The sequence below is a fragment of the Anser cygnoides genome, chromosome 13, assembly GCF_040182565.1.
Source record: "Anser cygnoides isolate HZ-2024a breed goose chromosome 13, Taihu_goose_T2T_genome, whole genome shotgun sequence".
Classification (NCBI taxonomy): domain Eukaryota; kingdom Metazoa; phylum Chordata; class Aves; order Anseriformes; family Anatidae; genus Anser; species Anser cygnoides.
The window spans coordinates 18,822,443-18,850,074 of record NC_089885.1 but is presented as its reverse complement, the minus strand read 5'-3'; the positions used below and the strand labels follow the sequence as shown (position 1 = coordinate 18,850,074).

Genomic DNA, 27,632 nt, shown 5'->3' with positions numbered 1-27,632 from the left:
CAGGCAGGGCTCGTGTGAGCAGGGCTGTTCAAACGGGGCTCAGTATACTGGGCTGGTCCTGGTGGCATCTTATGGTAACAGGGAGATTATAAAGATAAATGTGAGTTTTGAAAATTGTGTTTCTGCCCCTTATGTATTTTCATGGTCCTAAAGGTTTGTGTTTTGTTGATTAAAAATACTTTTTCTTTTGTACATTTGCAGTAGAAATAGTAACCTTGTTTATCTCAGTAGCTAGCAAGTTAATTGAAGATGGCCACAAAATCTGGAAATGTGAAGCACTGTGGTACTTACCTATATTGCCTGTTTAATTTCACACTGTTCCAGGACCACCAGCTAACTAAAGGAGATTTTCCGTGTTGTAAAGGTTAACCTTCAGATGTTTCCTTCTGGATATAATCACAGAGGCTCGTTTCGATTGCTGTGAACAATTCTTCTTTTCAACATCGATATAGGTGCAAAGGGTGCTGTAGAGGACTGTTTCGATGTTCTTTCATTTGTTATTCTTTGAAAGATGAATTTCTATTTTCTAAGCCTAAAGTTTGAAGAGTCTTTGCAAAATTGTGAGCACACTGAACCTTGTAATGCAGAGATTAAAACAGTTAAAGGAAGAGTAGTTTCCCATTGCATCAGAGTTGAATTGCTATGAAAATATTGTGCCGCTGCACTACAATATACCACTGTTATGGAATTAGCTATCATCTTATGTGGGTTATTTGTTACAGAGTGCTGTAAATATGTCAAGTGCTTCCTATTAGATTTTTGTCTATAGATAATGGGCTTAAACAGTCACATTTTTTACAAGCTTTATTGAATTGAATCTTAAGGAGATACAGCTCAGTGGAAAACAGCAGTATTTCGAAAACCTTTCTTTATAATGTTCCCCTAAATTGGCATTGAATTCAGATACAGGTCAAAAGTAAAACTTGTAAGGATCTGATATAATTCAGACATATATGACAAATCATGAGTGTTTGTAATAGATGATGATTCCTTGCTTTGAAAGTATCCTTGCAAATATTTGTAGAAGTATGTATGTAGAAACTATAATGTAGTGCTTGAAAAAATTGGTGCTAAATTAACTCAGATGAAAGCGGATTTATAGCTCCTGAGTGTAACGGCATATCTTTGTACTGGGTCGGACTGTGCACCACGGTATATGTTCGGCTTCATCAGTGAAAGTGAGTTTCCTCTTGCCCTTTATCATTCACTTTTCACTTCAATATTTATTTATTTTTTAGTCTGTGAGGTAAATCCTGAATTTTTAATGCAGATAGTTTTCTCATTCAGGTATTTCCTTTGTAGGTGAGATTGGGACTGTTTGTTGTCACCGCGCAGTCCTCACACGTTGCTTACCCCAAGAGACAGTTGGTGATTCAGTCCCGCAGTCCTGGTTTTGGGACCTGTGTCTTCAGGGAGCGATGGCTGGGCTGAGCGATGGCCTCAGCCCCGGGCAGAGCTTGCTGACGGCCCAGAAATTGGGCTGTCAGCTGAGGAAGGAAGCCCGTCAGGCTCTGAACAGACACGCAGTGAATAGCGGCAGGTAGCAGAGGCCTGTGTGGTCCTGTCCGTTTGTCCGTATGCTGGAATTGAGGGTTACTGAAAGAGGATTGCTAACGTTTTCTGTAGCTCTTTGAGGAAAGCAAGCCATTAAGGGCTTGGCCAGGTAAAACCTTTATTCTGTCCATGCCTTTGCTGACATAAAATGTGGGCTGGTTGGAGTGGAGCTGCGTTAGCTCCCATTCTATCCTCAGTTCCTGCCTTGACATCCATGCACATCAGTGCTGGGCTTCCAACCTACAGCTGAAATAATTCTAAACACGTTTTTAAGGGGGCTTCCTCTTACAGAATGCAAATTGCATACTAATAATGCCTATAATTTCCAGGGGTTCACAGCTTTCACTGGATTCAAAATACACTAGTATTAGCTGAGTAGCTAGGTTGAGGTTTGCAAAGCTCGTTATCATTATGTACTTGGCAATACCTATGAGGTATCTGGCACTTTCACATTTGGTTTAGCTGGACATCTTGGGTGAGTATTGTTTTGAAAACAAATCTGGAATTTAAATTTGTGGTTCTGGGTATATAGTTTGTGGCACGATTCCAGCATAGACAGGCTCTCTCCTGCTAGGCTTAGTCTAGGTAGAGAGGGCAACAGCAGCAGTAAAAAAAACACAGCAGCAGGAACTTTGTCCCACTGGATATGATTTCAAGTTGCTAGGTGAACTGTAGTTTGTCTGTGCACTGCATCTTGACTGATACAGTTACTAATTTAATGTATTTATATTAAATTAGTGTGTGTATACGTACATGTGCTGTAGTCATGCTTTCAATTTCGTTACTGACATACCCTTTAATTGAGCTGGTGTGGTTTGTTATAGGCCTTCCATCTTGTGTACAGCTGTGAGTCACCACAGTTCTGAGATTTGGTGATTTATTCCCCGTTTTCGTGTAACAAGTTATTTGACAGGGAAAAATTAACAGCAGGAATGTTGAAGCACTTTTTATATCTTCAGGCACAGTCGTAAGTAATTCAGACAGAGTTACTCAAAGTTTTAAATCTGAAAGAACCAAATATCCTTTTTGGCTTAAAACTTTGAAATGCCTGACTTAAGAAAAAGTTTAACTGCTTATTTCTGAAGTAAGAACTAATCACCTGTTTTCTAATACAGCTGAAAAATAATAGCATTTGAATACTAGGAATTAAGATAAATGTTCTGACTGTAGACCTAAACAGAAGTTTTAAATAACGTAATCAGTAAATAACCAAAATGTCCTGTAGACCAGGGTGGGGATAAGACTTGGAATAGCTTTACAAAGAATATTATCAAGGTATTGACTCTTTCAGTCTTACATTTTTAGGAAAGTTCTCTAGCAGGGCTTTTAAATATATCTAGTTAGAAAGTTATAGGATGCTCATTTAAATTCTATATTTAAATGTAATACAGTTAAAAACAGGTAGTCCTGAATTTGTGATCTTTTCTTAAGTGGTACATAATAGACTACATTGAGATATTTGAAGAGACGATGATGTTTTGCAAAAAAGTAGTTCAACTAAAAATTAGATCTATTTATATTTCTCTATGCTCATCCAGTATTTTTCCAAATAGCTTTGTTGAGGATGTTTTTGTGGATCAGACCCATATTTGTTTTTTAAAATAAAATTGAAATCTTTTATTTATTCTGTACCTGAAGACCCCTTAAAGTTGTAGGCAAAGAAATGCCTGTCCTGTCTCATAGTGTAACTAAATTAAAAGCCAAAGATAAGTCCTAATGATAATTCTCATTCACATTTACTGCAGGAGGGGACTTCTGCTTTTGCACTTCTCAAAATAGTTGGTACTCAGTTACTTATTTATGGGAAATTTAGATGTCAACTCATTGGAGAATCTCAGCAGCAGTCAGCTGTGAAACTTAGGGGAGAAACAAACAAACAAAAAACCAACAAACCAACACTCTTCAGTCTTTCGTGGCCCATTCTAGTAAAGAAAAGCTTAGAAGTGTGATTTTAGAAAATTAAGATTACAAAAGAAAAAAAGAAAAAAATGTGCAAAATGGAACTTAGAAAACATTAAAATTTTATTTGTTCTCATTGATTGCAAGGTCATGGTTCATGAACATTTGGGGTTAGAAGTACTGTAACTAGGTCAAGTAAATGAAGTATAAAATAGCTTCACAGTTATACTTTCTGTCAGGTGAGTAGTCAACCCTTAAATTGTCTGTTCCATCACCTTTCTCTCTTTGACAAAGAAAAAATTTAATGAATCTTTATCAAGAAAATGTCAACACTGGTATTAATAATTGGAGATATATTTGGACTCACTTGTGGAAAATGCAGACACCAAGAATTTGCTGTGGGCTAAAAAAGGCAGAATAAAGCACAACGCATCGCATCTCCTCTCCTGGGCAGGTGGCTTTCTCAGGCTTGTTAGGGAAGCCAGTGCTCCCAGGAGGTGCGAGGTGTAGCTTGGCATCTACTAAATAAATATAAAGCCAGATTTTAGGTTTTGGAACAGAAGGTTTCTCTGCTCCCCAGAAGCACTTGAGGGAGGCGCGGGGTAAAGGGACTTGGTTTGCCAGTCACCTGGCTTGTTTTCCAGGGGAACCAACTTGCTGCTGTTTGGTGTCTCACCTTAATTGCATGTATGTATCTGCCAAGCATAATACTGTCTGTAAGTCCTTTCCAAGTCGTAGAGCATCACAGACATGGAAATGCTGGGATGAGCAGCCTGCCCCCCCTGCACTCTGCCTTACCGTACCTCTCTGGCCTGGTGTGGAGGCAGTGCCCTGAGCTGTTCGTCACAGCCTGTGGGCGCCCGTCCCACATTTACAACTCACATTTTAAAACACCTTATTGCATAATATGACCTATTAACCAAGGCAGTTTGCTTCTCTTTTTGGAAATTTGGAAGCAAGTGTCGTTCCTTGGTTATGGCGTGAGGTACATTTTGTTTTTGTCTCACTTGTGGTAAATAATTTAGAGCAATTTTCTGCATCTTTATAGATAATATTAATAACGTTGGGTTTGTAGGGCTCTGTGTCAAGTGCATTGAACTTGACCATGCCATTTCTAACCAGTACATCCTACCTGACTCGTATTGACAGGAACTGACGAAGTTCAACCCAGTAAGCTGTTTTTTATTATTATTATTATTATTATTATTATTATTAAACAGTGTCACTTGACTTTCTCTTAAGCAAACTAAAAAAACATGCCTCTCATGAAAATGGGATTTAAAAAACAACCGTACTGAAAAACCATGCTGAGAAGATGTCTGCTGTGAGTTCAGATCAAACTGGAAGTATGGGGGCTGCTTTCAGTCTGCTTCTAGGGCTTCAGTAACTGTTTGTTTGAGGAATATATATATATGCTTATTAATTTTAAAGAGAGCACCAAGGTGGCAGGGTTTTCAAAGCACACTGGAGAACAGCATTAGGATGCAAAGTGATCTTGAGAAAATGTAAAGGTTCTCTTAAATGTTTCAGTTCAATAAGGACAAATGCACCCTAAAGAGGGTCAAGTTATACTGTTTTTAATTATAATTTGGGTATTAGCCATGTACCTGTGTTATCTGTATAATATGCTTAGGGAGTGAAGATCATGAAGGTAGAAACACTAATTTTATAAATTCCATCAGTATGTATGAAAACCTCACAATGGTGAAATATAACAAGTCCTCAAAAATCCGAAGTGCGTCTATGTCTGCTGAGCTGATAACAAAAAGTACCTTGCTCAAATGAAACAAAGGAGAACTAGGTTAGATGTCACCCCCCTTTCCCTCCACAAATCTGTCCTGATAGGAAGGCCGGCCTGAGCACTGGCGTGGATTGCCTAGGGATGTCGTGAAACCTCCAGCACCGAGTGTTTGCAGAGGCAGGCTAGACCAGCATTTGTCAGGAGTGATTTGAGTGTTCTTGATCCTGCCTTGGGGCAGAGGTAGAGAGAGCAGGTGACCTCCTGAGGCCTATTTCAGCTTTATGAGTGTTTGAGTGAACCCAGCAATGCTGACACCCCAAAGGCTGGTGCCACTTCTCTTGCATTTCGCTGTTGCCTCATAGTCTGTAGAGTCTGACCGATGGCTTCTGTCATATCCCAATGCTTTACAGCAATGTATAACTGCTGAATTGATGTATTTAGCAAAAAAAAAAAAAAAAAAGATATCCAGCTGAATGTGTGGTGGTTTAGTTTGTTTCTGCTGTGTTGTATTCTCCAGCATCCCTTCTTGGCAAGGGAATTGCCTCTGAGATTACTCAGATGTATGTTGGACTATGCTGGACTCTAAACTGGCATTTCAGTGGCACAAAGGAATCTTTTTTTCTTTTTGTAACATGTAACACCAATTCATAATGATATGAAACTCCCCAGTTTCCTTCTGTCCGCTGAAGGGAGAAAGGAGCGCGCTGAGCCCCTTGGGAGGTGAGCGGCGGCTCGCCTCGTGCCACCGTGGGCACTGTTTTGTGAGAGGACCAGGTTCTAGTTATCAGCTCGAACAACTTCATGTATGATTAATGTTAATTGCCCATTTTGCATGGATGACTTTTTTCCTCCTGCTGAATTGGCTCTTGTTGCCTTTGATGTGGCTGGCGATCCAATGTCCTGCAATGGTTAGACAAGTGATCAGTTTGCCAGCGCTGAGAGGAGACAGAATCAGGTTGCTGCGAGGTCAGAGTTTGCTTCTCCTCTTAAACACTGAAAGGTCAAGTAGAGTTTAACTACCATTGGCATCTTTGAAATGTTGTAATAAACGCCAAAGCAAGGAGATTATTTTTAATCCATGCTACAAGTAAAATCTTACGGTAATAAAAGGAAATAACTTAAACTCAAATTATCAAGAATGTTATGTTTATTGATAAAGACTTCAAAGAGTACCTTTCATGGTCTTTGAGGAAAGCAAAGTTGTAATTTGTGGTTCCTGTTTGAATTTCAGAAAAGCAGCTAAGGTTGTTTGGGTTTTGGTTTACTTGTAAGCACTCGCACCAGTTACTGCCGCTATTATCGGGGCAATTTACACAATGCGTGATACAGTACTTCTGTATTTCTCCTTTAAACCCGATAAAATACGTTGCTATTGAAGAAATGTGTGATGAGAGCTTTCTAAGTCACAAGTGTAGCGTATTTTTATACCAAATAGCTCAAGTCTCATGGAATCAATAATTAATTTATTAACTGGATATCTTTTGAAAAAACAAAATCAGCAGTCCTTGCTGAACTGTGTACTGCCAATTCATAAATAGTTGATGACAAAAATGAAAAGTGTAATGGTAAAATTCAAATCTTAACGATCAAAGTATTGGGTACCTCATCTATCACAACTTGGAATAAATATATCACAGAATGTGTCATATCTCATTGACACTGCAAGACATAATGCTTTCCCTTGTTATCTAGCTAACTGCCAACTCTACAAAGTTTATAGGCTGCTAAGATAATGTGCTGGTGGTAATCCACTTCAGTTGCAGAAATATGAAGTACTGTTGAAATATATTTCTACTTGGTTTATTCTTTGCTCTCAAGAGGATAGGATACTATTTCAGTTCCTCTAAAGAAGCCCGGAGAATGAAAAGCAGAACATCAGGATAAATTATGCTAAATGGTGGACTAGACCCCAGAGGAAATCATGCTTCTGTGGTACAGTATTCCTCCATTTATCTTACAAATGTTACATCTAATGTTAATTTTGTAAAGGGAAAGCTTTCAAAGATTCATCTGATTCTTTTAATAATAGTTTTAATGTTATAGTGTTATTTGTCAAACTCATACCATCATAATTTAGTTTTTCAGTTGTGACAGACCATTCATACAGAAATATTTAGGGCTACTAATACATAACATTTTATTTCACAAAACACAAATAACCTAGTAATTAAACTCCAAAACTTAACAAATAATTGCCAGCAAGCAATTACCATTCAATTAAAGAGTAATTACATGGTTATTTGTGCCCTGTAAAATAAAGCATTACTGAAATCAGTAACGCAATCAATATTTTAGCAGAAACAGGATGCTGCAGTGATGGACCTTTCAACCTGTGCTGATTAAATTGTCATCCAAATAACAGTTTCCTAGTTAAATCACCACATGTTTATTTGTCTTGATTAATATGCAAATTCACTTCTGATTCTAGTAGATCTCCTCTATTTGGAAGCACAAAAGTAAAGTACTGTCATACATCAACAGTGATGTGCTCTATGTTTCCACTGATAAATTATATTTTACAAAGTGTTGATCAATTTGTGCATTTTAAAAATATAGTTGTCTATAATGAGAGTAAAATAGAGTTATGAGAGATGGAGCTGATCAGTAACTTTAAGAAAATCACAAAGATAACCTTATTCTGTGTTTTGGTACAAACTAAAAATCCTTGGGATGTTTAAGGTATATATAAACCTTTGAGAGGAAAACCAGTAACATTGGATCTCAACAGGCATGGAAACTAAAGGAAGAAACAGACACTAATAAATGATTTCTCGCCATTTTACTTTATATATAGTTAACTGTCAAATATACTGGTTAAAATGTAATTTATTCTCTGACAAATTTCATTCCAAGCACAAATCAGAAATGAGCAATATTCAGATCATGTTGTCCCAGTAGTTCATTGTTCTCTTTCAGACTTAGTGCCTTTTTGGCAGGGGAAGGAAGATGACAAAAACTAAATAACCATAGCCTGAACACAGGTTAAAACCCCAAACTTCCAGTCATCTCTAGGGAAGTAATTGATGACACAAGGTTTTTTTTTTGTGGTGTTTTTATTTTTTAGAGATAGTAGTAGAATTTTTATCAGTACAGACCTTGAGCTGGTCTAAATAGTCTTTAAGTTATAAAAAATAATATGATTACCAAATATGTTAATGGAAGATGGTATTCTCTTTTAGACTTCATGGTCTTGACTTGTGACCATAACTCTTCTACTTTAACACTAAAATATTTTTAAGTGATACCTATAAACTAGCAGTTTCTAACTGATCTTAATTGAGGATTAAGTCGTTTTCCATTCCTAAAGGCAAATCGGTGGCAAATGTAATATTTATGTAGGAATTTTAGAAATTGTTTGAAGCTTATCGTTCAGATTTTTGCTTCCTTTGTTATCAATGAGGAAAACTGCATTTCTTCACTATATATAGCTTTCTTGAATGAGATAAAGGAAAAAGTAAAGAAGAAACCACAATTTTATGTGAATGAGAGTCAGTCAGCTCTAAGTAGCACCCAGCCTTGAGGTCTTGGTTTAAAAGCTAGCCTTAAGTTAGAGACAGAGGATTTTGATTTTGTTTGAACAGGGTCAGCTGGGAACAATTAAGTTCAAATTATTATGTACACGACTGTAAATTTAAGATCAGAATTTGGCCCCGGATAGTTGCTGTGTTATAGAAGTATTTGCTAAAGGGGTGTGAGCAGGTTAGACGTAAGCATTTTGTTCAGAGCCTGTCAGAACGGCTCTGTCTTGTCGCAGCGGTGCTCGCCGTGCTGTGGGGCGTAGGCCGGATGGACGTGTGGTCGGGCAGGGCTCTGAAGGGCCTGGTCAGGCCTGGGCTGAACTTCCCTCTAGCTGCCCTGTAAAACCTTCTCAATTCTGGACAATGCATACAGTTCAGTACATAATCACAGGTTGGTGACTTGCACGTCTGCTTGTAGTGTGTGCCGGGAAAAATTTAAAGACCTGATGCGGTGAAGCTGCCGTCTCTGACGGTCTGCTCAGAGTCACGAGAGTCGTCGAAGGAAATGGCCGTCCGTACAACAGCATAACCGGGAGTGAAACTCCTTGTCTCCCCTCCTCTCCCTCTGAAAACCCAAATCATAAATGAAGTGTTTCTTCGTCAATTCTTTTAAAACTGTTTGATTTTTAGATTTATTTTTTAAAAATTTTATTTTTTAGCTTAATATCAAGATGCGGAGGTTTCTGCAAAAGATTTGTTGGTGTTTGAGCTTGAGAAGGGAATGCTTTGTGGTTTTCTGGGTTGAGCTCTTCTCCTGGAGAAAGCTGCTAGCTTCAGGTGTTTTACCTTTCTACTTTTTTGCAAATTCATTAAGTGCCAACTAAGCAGTTCCAGATGCATGTGTGCGCACAGTCTTCTGTAAATTGAAATTGTAACAATTCTTTTTTATTTAAAGGCTCTGTAGACAAGCCTAATAGTATCTGCTAGGCAATATTCTTAGGAAGTAAGTGAATGATTTCAGCAGGTGATTTTAATAGAGAACCCATATGTGCATCTAACTTCCCGTGAAACTCGTATACTCTTTATTTTAGGTTTACCTTGTTACAGCCTAGTGAGTCTGGGCTTCTGTAGGAGGCTGTACTGCATAGCCATCATAGTATGATAAACAACTTAGCATAAAAAAGAAAAATGAAAAAAAGTACTGAATAAAATGAAATACAAAATGGACTAACTTGAAGATTAAAAAAAAAAGGATGGAATAGTTTCATAGAGATAAAATAATAAACTGAAAAAATGATTTTGTGCTACTTTGATGTACAGTAAAACAAAATAACACTAGCACACTGTGTGAAAAATGAACAGGTTAATGGTACCTCTGTGTAGTGTTGCTGGAAGTTGTCTTCATTTAAACACAGAGTTTGTCTTACATTGATGGAGGGCTTTGCCACTGTGAGTTGATAGAGTGAGGTTTAACTGAAATTTCTTTGTGGACTTGAAGTCATTTTGGAAATGCTCTCTATTCAAACCTCATTCATTGTTGCAGCATAGTTATTTTATACAATGTTTCACTGTATTTTGTCAAATCCTCTATTATTCAACAAAGTAAAATTTGTTTTGATCAAAGAGAAGCTGCAATACTTTTACAAACACTAGGAGGCTGTTATTTTTATTACTTGGCTTGGGAAAGTTGATTCAAATGGTTCTTTGCTCCGTAAATCTGTATTATGATGGCAGCTGTACAGGATGATTTCATGTATGCATACTGATTTAAGGGACAAATGTGATAGCTGAAAATACATAAATGTAATGTGAATATAAAAATCTTTAACATTTTGGATTAAAAATCAGAATCATAATTCAGAAGATGGTCAAGGCATGCTGAGTTTTTGCTGCGTTGGGCTAACGTTCTTGGTTTAACCTTTCTGTAGTAATCAGAAACACAAGTCAATCCAAGAACATAAATAGTCAGGGTTGGGAAAGTTGACTGTTAAATTACTACTGCATCTTCAGAAATAGACTGTTGCCTGCCGTGATTCGGAAGGTGGAAATTATTATCATAAAGATGGTGTTGTATTGTAGGTTTCCACTCCTCATCTTTAAGCCGTGTAACTTTTCGGTCTTGGATAGTGCAGGTGCATGGCTTCAGAGCAGTTACTACTGTGACCCCTCTCCATTCATGACCTGTAAGAAGTGGGAAGCCCTGGATAATGGAAAAGCTTGGCCATTGTATGGATTGTAGAGGTGCCTGTAGGTGTGCCTCCTTGAGGCCAGCCTGGACGGGCAGGCTGAGATGCCTGGTCAGCCCTGAGCTGGCCCATAGCAGTTGCTGGAAAGAGCGCGGCTACATTCATGTGAGCCTGAGCTCATAAATTCTGGTGGACCCAATCTGAATAGCTTTGGTGTCCCTCTAGTCATTGCATCATTAATCTACAACCCGTATAAACCACAGTTTGTGAGATGAGTAATGCATCTAGTTGCATTTTCAAGACTTCACCAATGTGCACGTGAATTTCTTGAGCTCCATTTTGCAGGCAGGAATATTAAGAAACAAATATTAATTACCAAAGCAGTGGCATGGTGGGACTAGAAATGCGGATTGCTTTGGTTTTGGTGTTTTAGTGCTGGTAAAATAAATGTTTTCTAGTCGTTTGTGTGACTTCGAACCATGATTATATAAACTATAGGTGGTTTTCAGCAGTTTACTGATAGTTCATTTGAAATCTGTACAGTTCTTGTTGTACACTTAATTGACTGGCTTATTTTTATTTTTTCCTAGGCAAGAATTTCTAATGTATTTTTGTGTATTGTTGATGTTCATACGTTATATAAATCAATACCATGCGTAGTAAGCAAATATTTCAAAAATAAAATGTGTTTTCATTTATCTTCTTATTTTATCAGCTCACGACCAGGAAGACCCCCCAAGCGTTCCCTAGGAGTTGCGATACAAGAAAATGCACGTCTTCTGCCCCATGGAGTTCCAGGCCTCTTATCACCAGGACTTATCTCTCCGACAGGTAATAAAATCCATCAGATGATCAGCCTCATCTCTTCATACTGCACAGCAGTTAAAATAAACTAATATTGATCTAACTGCCTTGTCCTTCAGGGCTTTTTCAAGCTTTACCAGAGGTTACATTATTGGATTTTTTGAGTGTTCATGAAAATTCTGTTTTGTTGCTGCAGTGACTGAAATCTAATGGATTTGTAATTTAGTCCTTTATTAATTGTAATTTCCTTACAGGAAATTCCATTAAATGTGTTATTTTAGTAAAAGAAAAAAACCTGAGAAAATGAACTATTGTCTCAGAGAGCCCCATAGCATGCATTTCTTCCTTTCAAATGCATGTGTATTTTAGTTCTCATGGGATATGAACAGCGTGGCTAATGTGTATTGTATTGTAACATCATTAATGTATGCTGGGAAGATAGCAAAATGCTTGTATGAATTGTAGAAGAAACATTCAAAAAGCAGATAAGTTCACATTGCCGCAGTGGATTCTATTTTAATAATCTGCATTAAATATCTTAATATGAAAAATAGCAGAAAAACATGTGAAATAATAAGCAATCCCTGAACATAATTTAATACATATTATTTTATTCCACTTCATTAATTTATTAGTAGAGTTTAAATTAAATCTTGTGCTATCTTGATGAGTGTTTTAATTTTTTATTAATTGATGTGTGCCAAAGACAAGTAAGTTTATTTTGGTAATAAAATCAATAGGATACAGCTGTATTAGCTGACTATATTCCTAAAAGTAATTATTTAAATATTCAAGAGGCTTAGCAATTTTAGGATTACTGTCAAAGTCCAGTCTAAATATATTGTATCTCCATAATAGCCAAACTTAGTAAAGTATTTAGCAGAATACAAAGTCACAGAGCAACTTACTGGAAAAACAGAACTAAATAAGTGATTTTCAGGGGAATAGTGATTCTGGTCTTGATCTTGCAGATTACTCTGCTTGCAAAGCCTGTTGCAGTGGGACTAAGTGCCTCAGTGGGTCCCAGCGTTCAGGAACGTAACAAAGCTGAGATCTTGAACTTCTCCAACAAATCCAAGCGTCATGAAGATTTCACAGTGAACCAATAGCTCTTATCACTGTGGAAGTAGAAATAAATATTCTTAAGCTGTAGTAGTTAGTATAAGTATAAAGCGTTTTACTACACTTAGATGCCACAGTCAAGCTAGTGCAACTTCACATACTGTAAATACGTGTAGCAGGGATTTAGAATTGTGTGTTTACTCTTGTGAGCAGTTAACAAATGAGGTTTTTAGTAGCTCTCATGTTCTTGGCCCAGGAAGTTCATGGATTTGGTATTGTGTTATTACCAACAGACAGGAAGGGACAAAAGCTGCCTTGTATTGATAATTTCTTGTCAGAAATCCAGAATATTGCGTATTACTTTTCCACCCTGTTTTTTTTGGTTTTTTTTTTGCAAATAGGACATCAAATTATGCAGATTATTGCATTTCTTTAAATTGGGAAATATTTTCGATCTCAGTCCATTGAATATGTATAGTAAAATAGAGTCATAGACGCATACAGTATCCCATATATTTCAAGTATCACAGCATTTGAGTAAAAAATGTTGAAACTGAATTTCTAGACTGTTTTATGTTGTTTGGAGTCTGAAGTGATGACTGGGATGTATCCCACCTCATTTAACTTGTGGAGGATTGTGTAAGGAGATTGGCCCCTGGGGGCTGCCCTTCAGCCGAGGCGCAGGGTGGCTGGCCGCCTTTCTGACCTTGTGAGCCCTGTACGAAAACCTTCGTGTGACTGAATGCCAAGAGTCGCAGACAATATGCCTCGAGCTGCTGGAAGGGAGTTTTGTGGGTAGCTTGTAGGCGGGAGAAAATGCTCGTTTCCACAGCGTGACAGACTTGTTGAGGACCCAAATGAGATGGGTCCGTGTCACCAGCCTGTGACAAAGCAGCTCCACACCATTGGCTGTGTAGTCTCATCGCTGAGGAATCGGAGCTCCTGAGTTCTTGTTTTATCTTGTTCATGAAGAAAAAACAGTGTAATGAAAGTTGGGGTAAGCACTGGTTAAGGAAAGGTGCCACAAGAGCCCCTTGTAAATTCATCTTAAGATGCTGCAAACTTGATGGAGCACCTGGGATATGAAGCTTCCATTAGCTTTATTTATATCTATTTACACTTAATTACTGATTGCTTTGCTCTGGTTACTCCTCCTCTTTAGTCTTCTGACGATGAAGTGAAGGAGTTCGTGTCCGTTCTTGCAGTTGGTTAGATGGAGGTCTCTTGAAGTTGCTGTTCTGGCCACAGAGCGCACCGACCTGTCTGTAGAGGGTATTACAGAGCGATGATTAGTAACTTCCTGCAGACCTGAGGGAGCCGTCTGTGTTTCCACTCCTTGAAATGTGCTGTTATTTTCATCACCCATTTGGTTTGTGTCAGCTCAGTTTACATGGTCATTTTCACATAATAAACAGGTAGTTAAATTAGGCATACTGCATTTCCCAGCGCAGAGTGTAATTTTTTTTTATTTTTTTTTTTTTTTTTTTACATCTTGGCAAAGTGGACTACAGCCACGTTTACCTATAAGTAATTTGTGAAGGAGCTGTAAGTGAAGTGTCTACATTTTAAAATATTTGCAGGTACCTTTCGCCTTTGGGAAACGGGAATGTTTGACTTACGATGAGACTGGAGCAGCAGGGCGCTTAAAGCTGCTGTGATTGAGAAAGATGAGGCAGTGTGCCTGGGATGCGTGCCACCGGGAAGGGCTTGAGCAAACAGCACGATAACCATGCCCAAGAGCTGATATTTAAGTACTGCCCATTATGCATTAGTTTAGGAGAAAGTGTTTTGCTTCTTGTATTCTTGCAGGAAACATGGAAATCAGCGTGTTGCCCTTGCCTGCTGTGAGGGCAAAGGAAAAGTCCCGTATGTCAGCGAGCGTCAGTCATCAAAGGCTCTGTTCTTCAAACAGTGCAGGGGGATGAAGTGGCGCTAACCAAAAAAACCACTTCATCTCCTATTAATGTACAAGACTTTGTCATCAGTGTATCTTAACAAGACAGTTGGGACTTACTCATGGAATAGATTTTTTGTAACGTTTAGGCTCTGAAGCAGCGGCATACAGTGTGGAGAGAAGCTGAAATCCTTTATGTGATTTAAACCCGTAGATTAGAGAACTTGATATGGAGTGAAGCTGAAAGAGCAGCTGGATCTTTTGATAGTTACACATGCTGACTTCCGCCCTCCTACCTGTGATCTAGCTCCACTCTGTTTTCAAGGTGGCGGAGAGGGCTTATGGAGGAAATCATCATGCCTCTAGAAGGTGGTTACTCTGCCGTGCAGGGCACAAAGCCGCTTTCAGGGGCAGGGCAGGCCACTCTGACTGCCTTTGGGCTGGGCATCGCACAGCAGAGGCTGATGAGGCACTGTGGGCCAGGAAGATGGATGCGAGCCCTGTTAAAACACGTCTCTTGCCATTTTATCTTCCTGAGATTTGCTGTCCAGAGCTGCGTGGCCTGGCAGGCCTGCTGTGCTGCACCAGCAGGCCGACCGCCATGAGCTTGGGGCTGGGGGCTGCGGACACTCGGTGCCTGAGGTGGGCCGGAGCCTGGCCAGGCGTGTGTTAGGAAAGGAAAACGAGGCATGTTCAGATACGTGCTCCACCCTGCTGGGGAGGAGACAGGCAGCTTCAGAAGTTTAAAGGTTAGGCAGGTGTTGGCCCCCAGATGGTGTGTGTCTGTCTGGTAGGGAAAACTTCCTGGCGTGTCCTGGGTGCGGGCACTGTAGCTGGCACTGCCACGAGGGGGTGGGATGTCTGAGCCCCACCAGTGCTAATTACCTCCTGATTAAACCCGCTGCTATCATCAGGTCCCCTCTGTTTTCTTGCAGTGCTCTGCCCAGGTGGCGGAAGCAAACCATCTCCATTTCCAAGTGTGTAAAATACACTGCTATTTTCATTATCAGCTGGATTAGATCAATCTCCCTTGAAGTGATCATTTTTTATTTCATAGGCATTTATTTCATAAGCAGACAGTTAAAATAGACATTATCTGTCTCACTAGCTGTTTGTCTAGTGTTTGTAAGAAAGTAATAATTAAAACATCGACTTGTTTGTATAGACATGAATAATTTTTCATGTGTAGTTTTGGCTTATTAATAGTTAAGAACTTGTGAACTGAAGAGTTTAATGTATTTAATATTTTAGTGAAATTAATATTTCAATAGATATACCAAATAATAGCATTGTGACTTAGGAAAAAAAGAAAAAAAGTGGACAAAAAAAGTGAAAAAAAGTAACTTAGAGGAGTATGGTAGCTTCATGTGTTACTTGAGTTCAGCAGTGCTATTGAGCAGTCACTTAGTCTTTCCATGGAACAGAGAGGATACAATAGTATTTGCTGTAGTCTTTAAGCATTTTTATTTGGTGTACCTGTTTCAGAGGAACGAGAGAGACTAGAGGCTTTCAACATCTTTGGTGTCCAGCTGCTCTTTATGGAGGTGGGCTTGTGGTCAGGCAGCACGGCCCCACTGCCTGTGGGAACTCCCCAGTGCCATCGACTCCACGGATCTTCGCCTTGTTTCCCTCTGGAACTGGTGCTGCTCCGGTGCCCTCCAGGGTGTCCTGGCTGAGGACCTGTAAGAGGTGCCCTGGGTCCGAAGAGCGGGGCAGCGGGGCTGTCCCTTATGGAGGGGTGCAGCAGGGCTGGAGACGGCAAATCTGCTCCATGTGCAGCGTTGGCTCAGAGACCGGGGTTGCCAGAACCAGGTTCTGAAGGTTTCCGTGTTTGTACTGTACTGTGAAGCCTCCTTTTAAGAAAGAGTTATTTGAAGAATAAGCATTCATTCAGGGTCACTTTACAGAACATCTGATCGATTTTACTGCTTGGGGTGTTAGATGTAGGGCTGCTGTGGCTGGCAGCAGTCCTGGAACCTCTGAGAGCACGGAGCAGATGATCTTAAGGTTAAAAGAACCCTTTCCTTTCTCAAAATGCTTAACTGAGCATTTTTGTATGTTTACATCCTATTTCTGTGGCTCATTTCACTGTTTATGGTTATCCTTTTTTTCTTCAGTTGTCATAGATGTCACTTTAAAGTTCCATTTATAATGAGAAACATATGTACAACTTTGTCATTGTTGGCATTACCTGGCTTGGTGGAAATTATTATTTTTAATCAAAGGCAGACATACTGATTAAGGATGCCGCAGCACTTCTCTGCCGATGGGGAACGTTAACAGTTTATAAATTGTTCTTGGTGACAATTCAGTAGTGAATTACTTTGATATATATGGCTAATAAATTAATATGATTAAGTTAATGAGTAGTACAAGTGTTGCCAAACTCCGCTCGTCAGGCTTTTAATGCTGCTCCACATTTGCAGCTCTAGCTTCCCCCTGTGGTGAGAGGATCGGTGCTACCTACGCACTGTCATTGTGATAAATGGCATATCCCACAGTGCCCTGCACTCCATCTGGTGTGTCCCCAAAATGAGAAATATTTTATACAAATCACACACTCAGAAGCTCAAAGGACTGTAGAAAGATCTATTTTTTCAAACAATAATAAAAATGCATATATCTCTTTAGCAACTCTTCATTTTTACTGTCGTAATGAATGCATATAGCTTTGGGAAATGAAAACTCATGTGAGTAACAGAGGAAAGTTATCCACTGCACAGTAAAGCTGACAAATAAGTTACATGCTCACTCTTTTATTTTATCATGAAATGTTCTTAGATAAAAAATGATGTTAGAACATCTATTTAACTGGATTTTAAAATTAAAGACCACGTATGCCGCATGATTGAGTACCACCCCGTCTCATGCTGGCGAATTTCTATGCTGAAGGGAGCATGAATTTGAGTGAATGACGGATGCAGGATCATATCATTGCTCCTTAAAATACAGCCATTCAGCAGAGTTCTGATAATCTGAAAAACTATACCTAGTGACCATGAGTCACTCGATTCCTCTTTCCTTCTCTCTTTTAATGTTATCTTTCTTTAGGGATCCATTTTTAGTGTCTACTTTATCTGTGTGGGACATTACATTTTTGACAAATGAATACTTAAATCTGTTGAGAATTTACTGAATGGTTAACCTTGTTGTAAATGTAATTTACACATAGCCTCAGCTACTAATTATTGTCCAAGAAGTGTGAAACTCAGTAATGTACTTTCATTTATAAGTGTTTGCAAAAAAATTTTTAAAAACTTGATCCTGCTGAGTTCCTACATCTTTTCAGATGACAAAGTTCAACCAAAATGTTCGCAGTGAGAGAATTAAGACTCTATTCTCTTGCCACTTAGGGCAGGTCTGCTCTGAATTTGTCTTGATTTGCCTATGGAAGGGAACCATTTGAAAAAGCTGACCTAAGTATCACATAGCTAACAGAATCAGTAAGTTTTCATCTCTCTGTTTTTATAATCTGTGACGTTCTTTCCCACCAGCTTTTTGTTAGCCTGGTGTCTGATGGCATTGAGGTCTGTAATGATCCTAATACGTCTGCCTCCCTCCATCACATCTATAACTGCCTTAAAAGCTATTTTAGCTTATTTACATCATCACTAAGAAATGTCTTACAGTCAAATATGGTATTGGGAGGCATGAAAGATTTGTTTTCTTTAACTCTCTCTGTTGTCCAGAGGACTGATTTGACAATAATAACACGACTATTGTTATTTTTTCTTAGGTTTTATTTTTCTATGCAGTTGTATGATTATGTTGCACAAATGCGTTCTGAAACGTTTTCCTTTTGGTAGCTTTAACCAGTATCACAGCAAATGTATTTAAATGCCTTAAGAATGCTTGTGTAAGAATCCCAGACTGACTGCATATATTATACACTCTTACATTTTAATATAGGAAGCTGGTTTTCTTTTTCATTAGCAAAATTTGTATTGTCATTGAATAAGTTTTACATGACTGGTAGCAGAGAATGGCTTATTGATTTAGCTGTTTATAAGGCTCCTCAATGCACTGTGGGTGATAATCCTCTGGTAGGCAAATCAAACATCTTCAGATTTGGGACTGTTACTTTGGGTGACATAAGGCCTCTGTTGTGATTCTTCATTTTAGAAGAAGTGTATTTTGTGCTAACAGCAGAACTCTAAATATTATGGAATACAATATCAGAGACAAGGAGCATGTAGATCCTTACTGATCCTCTGCTTTGCTTTAGATATATCCTGCAGTATTTCAGAAGGCCTGTTAAGCTCTGGATTCTTGCACATACTTACAGTTTTATTCCTTTGAGTTGAGAGGCAATGTCTATAAGAGGATGGAAACTAAAATTTATTTGTAGGATCCATTTAAAAAGATGCAGTTGTAACTAGATAGATGATGCATCTCTGGTTGCAGAAAAATGTTGATCCATCCATTTACAGTGCTAAAATGTGCTATGTTTACCTAAGTAATATTCTCTCAAAATGCAGCATTCAGATAGAAATTAGATTTGAGCAGGGCAGTTTACCATAGGGAAACTTCCTAAAGCTGGATTTTGGCAAAATTCTTGGTAAAACAACACTGTTGCAAGTTGTTCAGAAAAATTAGACAAGGAATAAATCTCACTGGATTGGAAAGTAAACATGTGCTATACTTAAATCTAAGTATTTCCATCGTTATAATTTTGGTTAGGGATTAAGTAATTTCAATGTAATCTAGCAGCTGTAGTGCTTCAGTCCTTGTCATACAGACCTCTGGAGTCCTAAACAAGCAAAATACTTAAGTATGTTTTTAATATTAAGCACACAAGTAATCCCATTGATTTGGATTGGATTAGTTGTTTGCTTTAACAAGCGCCTAAATGTTTTGCTGCTTACTATGATATTCTGGAGATCACGTTCTATAAGGATTCTTCCACAAAACTGTGAATTCATTAAGTACCTGTATGTTAAACCAATATTCCCTTTTGATTGTCCTAGTGTTCTTCATCCTTCTATTGTCTTGTGTGGACTAGGGATCATGAAAAGAAGCAACATACAGTTTGAAAAAAAAGTTGGAAAAGAATTTAGCCAAGTGGTTGCTGACAGGTGATGTTAATTTGTTCTTTCCTGGCCACACTGAAGAGCTCAGAGTTAAGGGAGTGGCTGGCGCTCCGTGCCCAAGGTGATGGATGGAGGTCTTGCTTGTCTGAGGATGACGGTTTGCAAAGCACAACTTCTGGTTCTCCTTTCTCTTGGAAGTATTTATCCTGGTGCAAGGCAATGACAACCAAAAGTAGAAGTTTTTCGTTTGCTGAAGATGATTTCTGGATTAGCCTTTGCATGGGTTTGCAGAGAGCAGAGCTCGGCATGCTGAAAGCAAGAGGGCAAATACGTTCAAACAAGGCCAAGTCTGCTGTGAGGCAATAAGAGGGGACTAGCTGGGTATGCAAAGTAGGCATAAACTGCCCTGGTAATCTGGGGGAGAAGATTTTGGCATAACGTCTGTGTGTGTGCAGAAAACCGAGAGAAGCAAGCTTAGCAATGAAGGCCTTCACTGTCCCTCCTGGAGAGGCGGCTTGCATGGCTGCTCGCCGGGGAGCAGGCCTCGGCGACGCAGCGGCCGCACTGGGCCTTTCCGCCTGTGCGAGAAGAATGTGCTCGTCTTTCAGGCCCCCCCAACTAGTGTAGCATGAGGCCAAGTGCTCGCCACAAATTAGGGTTCGTGATGAAAAGAAAACAATGCTTACGGAGCATTTTGGGGAGGCACACTTTTTTATTAAGATAGCATAACTGAAATAGATTTCACTGTCTGATTGTTCTCAATGAGTGACTGGGTCCATATTAAGATTTCAGTGGAAATGTATTCATGTTGTATAAACTATTTTATCACAGTCAAAATTAATAGGTGTAAAGAAAAACAAGCTGTCATTGAGCCTAGTATTATACCCTGTCCTCTTGCTGAAGAGAGAGACCTCTTCAGTTCACAGAGAAGCATACTGGTAGCAACTGGAATTGCTGCTATCCTATGGTGCCTATTTTAAAGATAAATGTAGGACCATAGTTGTGGAGGATTCACTCTAGAATCTGAATTCATCTTAAAAATCCTTTGCAAAAGAAGAATAATTCCTAGAGCTACCAGCCTCCTGTGACTTGAATATGAAAAGCTTTACTTCAGAAAGAGAAGTATTTTATATAATACATGCCTGAATGTAAATGACAGACATTTTATTAGGAAAAGAAAGCCTTTATTAAAATATAATGATCTACATTGTTTTTATGTAATCTAATGAATTACAGTAAGAGCCTGAGAAATGAGCTGGAAAAGGTAGAGTACTCTCCCATGAAAGCGAGCTATGATAACCTTTTTGTAATTCCTTAACATGTTGAAAGAGTATTTCTACACAGACTTATTAAATTAAGCAAGGTCACCTTTCATTTTATTAACAGATTGGGTTTGCCAGATCATGGACTTTGATTGTGAAAAATGTGGATGAACCATAGAGTAACATATGTCAAGTAGAAAATAAGTTGTAAAAATGTGAAATAATTTCAATACACCTTATATTTTTGTTTTTTTACTGGTGCTTAATTACTGTTTTCCACATTTGCATATTGATTGGATGTGTGTTAATAATAATAATATTTCTAAGTGGATTATCTCTCCTGACTGGTGGGATCTTGAGCTAATATTTGCATAAAGGGAAGAAAATATTCTTTTCCACAGTAATATAAAATACTGTTCTTTTGACATACAGTATGCAATCATTACTTTGAAAGGTTAGCTATAAATAATAACCAGTGAAACTGGTCATGTGCTTAAAGATGAGCACATATATTGCATTTACCAGTCTGACCCCCGTTCAGCAAGGCAGGAATAAAACTAACATCATGTCACCCAAGTTTCTCATATGCCTTTCAAAATCTCTCTCTGTATGTTTTAGCCTTTATATAGATATATGAAAAGGAAAATTATATTTAAAAGGTGTTACATGAATTTAACACATTGCTGTAATTGTTTATAAATAATTTCATAGTCATGTCTAATTAAGACAGAAAATGTCATTTATATTTCCAGTCTCTAGGAATTACTTTTTTTTTTTTCCCCTGTATTTGCATCTGTCAAAAATAAGTTTTTTTTAAAAAAAGGTAAAAGTAATGCATAAGTTTTTTGCTGGTATATGTAACAGAAATAAGAGAACATCCCATTAGCAGCCCCAGAATTTGAGTAAATAAAAGAGGTAATGGGGTAGATTATTTGCATATTGTATGTATGGTTTCAAATGAAAACACACTAACGTACAGATGCTGTTTAACCTCTCTATCATTAACAGCTCAGTAGTTTGGCGCACATACGCAGAAAAAGCTGTTCTTGCTACTCACGGCATGCAGGCGCGGTGCAGCAGAGTGCAGTTGACTTGGCCCTGGCAGTCATAGAGCAGGTGACTTGATTACACTGAAATCAGGCAGAAAATGTCCTCTTCTGGCCACTCGAGTGAATCAGTCAAATTATCGAGTGGCAAAACTAATTCTATGCCTTGGGCCATCAGAGCTGCCACTTCCTATAAGTCAAGCCTTCACTTAGTGTGAAATTGTTTTTTATTTTATTCCCTTTCATTTATTATGCTTATTTCAGCTAATCCACTTAGTGAACGTGAGTTACCCAGCATACTAGAGCTCTTTCAGATGTGCAGCCTTCTCATGCTTTAGTGGTGAAATACAAGGACTGCTCTCCTTTTAAGGAACTCCCAACCCTGTTATGACCCATACAGTTAAAAGGAATATTTCACTTTTTCAGATGAGACTCAAATGTGGAGAAGAGTTTAATGTGATGTAAAATTAACTAAAAGTGCTTATAGCTGAGCTTTCTTTTATAATTCAGGTGGCTCATTTTTAAGAACTAGAAACATACACTATGAATTGTGGGCCATTTAGTATCATTTAATTTGAAGAAGCTTAACCGGACAATTCAAAAACATGGAATGTTGTTTACAGCATTACAATATTGCCTTAAATTCTGCAAGAAAGAAAGCTATGATCTGCTTCAAGTGCTCATACAGGTGATATACCCCAGGCACTACTTGTGTATGTAATTTTGTCCAAATGGCAATCTCTCATTTGACTGTGCCCTCTAGTACACAGCATTAACATCTTCCAATAAAAGAATAGCAAGACATATGGAGTCTTTTATTTCAAGCAAAGAAAAATCAAAAAGAATAATGAGAATAAAAAGTAAAATGCCTGTGGTGATGCGCAGGGGAAGTTAGAGGGGAGTTCCTACGGCAGACTGTGTCAGAACAGAAAAACAGAAGTAACCAGAAGGCGTCTCCTGTAAAGCATCTAAATACAGGTTTCCTTTGTCCATAAGTTTAAAAATACATACATATATGCATATTTATATACAAACACATGTATAAAATGTGCTAAAACAAAGAGACATGGTTCAGCAGAAACCAGATACATTGTTTTAACTCATATTCATCCAGTGCTTTGAGCTGATGTATGTTTTGGGCAGATGAGGGGACTTGCAGGGTAGAAGGAAGTAAGCAGAGCCTCAAAAAGAAAAGTTGAAAGGATCATACTGTGATTAAGATGGATGCATTGCTGACAATGTCAGACCAACAGCTGCTAAATCTAGGAGACACTTGAAAGAGTCTCTCTATTTTGTTATATATGGAAGTCAATAGGTTATTTGGGCTAAGAACACCCTATTATTCAAATTTAGCTGACCCAGAAAGCCATGCCATCTTTCAATGGCAATTCAGAGGGCTTTGCCATTTAGATAGTGGTTTTGGTATTTCCTAGCACAAAAGTGTTCTGTGTAGTCTCATATGACATATGGATATATTGATCTTTTTTTTTTTTCCTGAAATGTATTAACTTAGTCTGTATAAGGCTTCAGAAAGCTATTTTGTGCTTGCAGCTGGTTAGATTGTTGAACACTTGTCATCAGAATCTCCTTTTTAAACCTTAAAACCAAAATGGAAATGAACCAAAGTTGTTTTTGCCTTCCTGTTTTGGAGCTTCTTCATTACCATTTTTAGTTACAGGTAATATTTCTTCATAGTAGTTTATTAATCCTATATATTGTCTGAGTCCTAATCCTACTTAGAATTTGTATTCTTTGATGGAATGTCTTCAGTGTACATTGTGCATAGGAAAACATCCCGAGAATAGGTTTTTCTGCTCATTGATATGACCATGTCCTTCCTTTTCTGATGTGTCTCTCTTGATCTCCATTTTTCATTGCATCATATTACTCTGCCTTTCCTCTTTATTTTTTTGTCCTTGACTTTTATGTCTACACTACAATTTGTGTTGACCTTGAGGTTGCCCTCAATTAGCTGAGCCATTTCAGTAGCATGGCCCACACCAAAAATCCTCTGCAACGTGCTTCTTATTTGAAAAGCAGAGCATCCTAGAAACTGTTCTGTGACCATTTTTCTTTTCCTTTCAAGTTAGTGTTTATTTCCAGGCAATAAAGAGAAGGAGTGATACAAAAGAGATAGAAATCAGAAGCAATAAATCATAGGAGCACTTCTGGTAGGTTTCCTGTGCTCATGCGTGCAGTGTCTGTGCCATCTGCAAAAAGAGGAGGATTAGGAAAGGTTTGGATGAGAGAGATAAATCTTATCCCTGAAAGTTCAACAAACCTCTCAGGATCCAAAAGATGGCTGCCAGGGATCAAGCACAGGAATTTGACAAATAATGGGCAGAGAGCAGGTTAGGCAGCCTTCGTGTTTGGCCTTAGATATGGCAGGTATTAGAGTTGCCGGACTTAGCACATTCAGGGTTTCTGACAGAAACCCCCAAACCCTGTTTGTGCGAGTTCTCCTACAGCTACGCATGGTTGCATGCCATACCCTGTGTATGGAAGGGCCGTGTTGGCCAGTTTTCCTTCAATGTCCCTGTTCTGCTTTGGAATTTATTCTATGGTCTGACTTCTGCACTGGCAACAGCAAACCTTGGCACCTAATGGCTAGGTGGGAAGTGTATTTGGCTTGTGGCCAGACGGAGATGAGGACAGTTTGTGTTGTCGTCATAAAAGACATGGTCATAGAGCAACCATGGTCAAAATGTGTGTTTGTGTAGCAGCTCTCAAGGCTTTCTGTGCTGATACAATAAAAATAATAAGATAGAAGTGGTTTACTAGATAGTAAATTACTACTTAGTTTTAAGATTTGCTACCTGCATATTTTTAAATGCTAAAGTGATTAGCCACTTTGTTAATAGATCTGCTAACTAGTTTTGGTAGTGAGCTAGTTTTGTTCGTTTTCCTGTTTTCCAGCCCAAGAAGGTCATACTGGTCTTTAAAAGAGTGGGTGAACTGTGACACGTACTGTTATCACTCACATGCCACACATGAATTTTTGCTAGATGACAGTCAGTGATATAACTCCCATGCTTGTGTCTTCTGCATCACCAAATTCTCCTTCTATACCTCTCCTGTGAAATAACAAGTGGCAATTTTGCAGTGGATTTTGTGGGATGCCATTCAATTGCAATCAATAGCTTGGTGAAATCATTTTTCACAAATATCAGCTAAGGCGCTACAGGCATCTCTTTCAGAATGTGCTCAGAAAAAAATAAAGTTGCTTCAGCCACATTTTTTTTTTCTGCAGCTGTATGCAGTTTTGATATTCGATTTCATAGAATCAAAGAGGTTGCTTTCTCATAAATCAATGGTCAAGACCGGTAGTCTGCAGTGGCTGATGCTGGTGGCTGGACATGGACAGAGCGTGGAAGTGAAGGATGGAGCAGGGACTTGATGCATGTTCTGATTTTCCAGTCCACAGTATTTTCTCTTTTATATAGCATCATGTGAGAAGGGGACAGCTTGGCTATAGTAACAGTTTTAATCTAGATCTTTCGTATCCACTGATGGTTATCTGAAGGAAGGTTACGCTGATTAGTTTGTTTTCTAGTAGAGGGAGTGGAAATGACTGCACGTCTTCAAACAGGAGGACCTGCGGATGCATAAAAGTTTCCTTGTGTTACCACTGCCTCCAGCTACCATTTGTCTCTTACATGCACATGGAAGTACATACGGGGTGTTTTTTCCCCTATATTTAGAGAATTCTTTTTTCCCTGTATAATTTCCTTCATTCTTTGTTGAGAATTTTATTTGTGAGAATTAGCTATATAATGTATATATTAATCAGGTTAGTTTCTGCTTTCTCCTTTTGCTAGGAATGCGTTGCTTCTTCGTTTGAGTAATTATTTCTGATTTATAGCGAATAATATCTATGAGCAAAAGGTTATATAAATATCTTCCCAAGCTTAGTCTTAATTTTGCTTAGTGAGTGAAGGAAGATAAAAGGCAACATCTTTCCCAGGGCTCTTAAACATTAGAACTTGAACCTAATTAAGGGATTTGACTTTTTTTGTTTATTTGTTTGTTTGTTTAAATCATTTTAACAACTGAGATGCTTAAGGCACCCCTAGTGGGACGTGCATGGTTCCTGGCATGAGAATGGGTCTGGGGACTAACTCATGGCCTTCTGGCATCCAGTCTCCGTTGTACCATTTTGCCGCATGTGACGATTTACTTCTTACTTCCCCTCCTCTAAAATGATGCCAACAGTTGGCTTGTATCATGTGGGGAGCGAGGAGGTTGATCAGCCAAGATCTACGAATTATTTTGTTGATGGAAAATGTGTATACTTTAGTAAGGCCATGATTATTAGTCGTGTCTTTAAACAATCTTGCACTCAATTTCAGGGCATTCTGCCTGCATGAGAATAGTGAGAGCAGATTTTTATGTTGAAATTGTGGTGAACTATTGTAGATTAATTTTAATTACAGTCCATCAACATTTGCATTCTATTTGGGATGGCAGTTCCAGTAAGCTTTTTAAAAATGTGGTGGTACAAATGGAAAAGTTTTGGCAAATATTAAATGTAACAATGAAGACTTTTGTTCCTCATTAAACCATTTCTTGATGTTTCCCGATAGATTTTCATCTAAACACTTGCTAATCCCAGAGCTCTGACAGGCAAGGCCTGCTGAATTAGGCCAACCACTGCTACAAATAGCTACTGCGCATGAAACAGTAATCATTGCTTTCCAGTCTATTATTAGATTAACTTCATAGGGATTGCTTTTTTCTCCTGTGAGTTGATGCATAAATGACATGCTTTACCCTCCAATAAATCTAACAGCAGAGTGGCTATGACATGATGTTCATACCCCTTAGTCCCATGACAGATTATTTTTGATTGCTGCAGAAGTTTACAGCAGCTTGAAACCATTAGAATTTAAAGGCATCATTGAAATTTTACAGGGTACCTGACTCAGACACAACAGGGCTAGTACTGAGCTAAGTTGGGAGGTATTGGCTCCGCGTTGCGATGACTTGTCACAGGGAGTCTTAGTTACGCTGATTCCCAGCTGTCCTTCAGAGGAGGTGGATGCTCACACAGTGCTGCACCTTTGCTATCATACCTTGGAGAATGCAGGCTCCTGCACATAATATTCCTGCGCTTGAAACTGCAACCTAGAGACAGTTGCAACTGTTAAAACGTGTGAAGACGATGTTATACGCAGACAGTGCTCGTACTTACGTGGAGGAACTTACAGAAGCCCTTTTGAACTTTTGTTGCTTGTTAACCTTTATTGGAACTCATACTGGTGATCACTTTTCTTCCATGTAGCAGTAAATAGAAGTTTGTACTGTTAGAAAGGATGAAATTAAGTGTTAATAACATACGTGCTTTTAATAGTGTTCTTTTTTTCCAGATGTAAGAACTTTGTTTTTTCCTGATGAAACCCAGATAAAGTTTGCAAAGCTCAAGACTCTTCAAATCCAAGGTGTTTACTACTATTTATATCTCATGTGAATGAATGTCTATATTTGGTTCTGGCTTTAAACTGTGTTTATCCATTATTTCATGGAGGTGTGTAAATTTGCTGCTTTTAGATATATGGCAATCAACTGTAAAACTGCTGTCCGTGTTAGTAAGAAGATGCACTGATTCCCATTGATGTGTGTTTGTACATACCCAATAAGCATCACATCAAACTGGTCCCAGCAGGTTTCCATAAATCTCTCAGTAGATTTCTATTCTA

At 38.6% G+C, this 27,632-nt stretch overlaps 1 protein-coding gene across 1 annotated transcript in view; it reads left to right on the top strand.

Moving 5' to 3' along the window:
* Positions 1 to 27,632, top strand: part of DACH2 (dachshund family transcription factor 2) — a 289,244-nt gene that overhangs the window by 137,301 nt on the left and 124,311 nt on the right. The window contains 1 exon segment of the mRNA XM_067005164.1: positions 11,554 to 11,669. Within this exon segment, the coding sequence (XP_066861265.1) occupies positions 11,554 to 11,669 (116 nt within the window).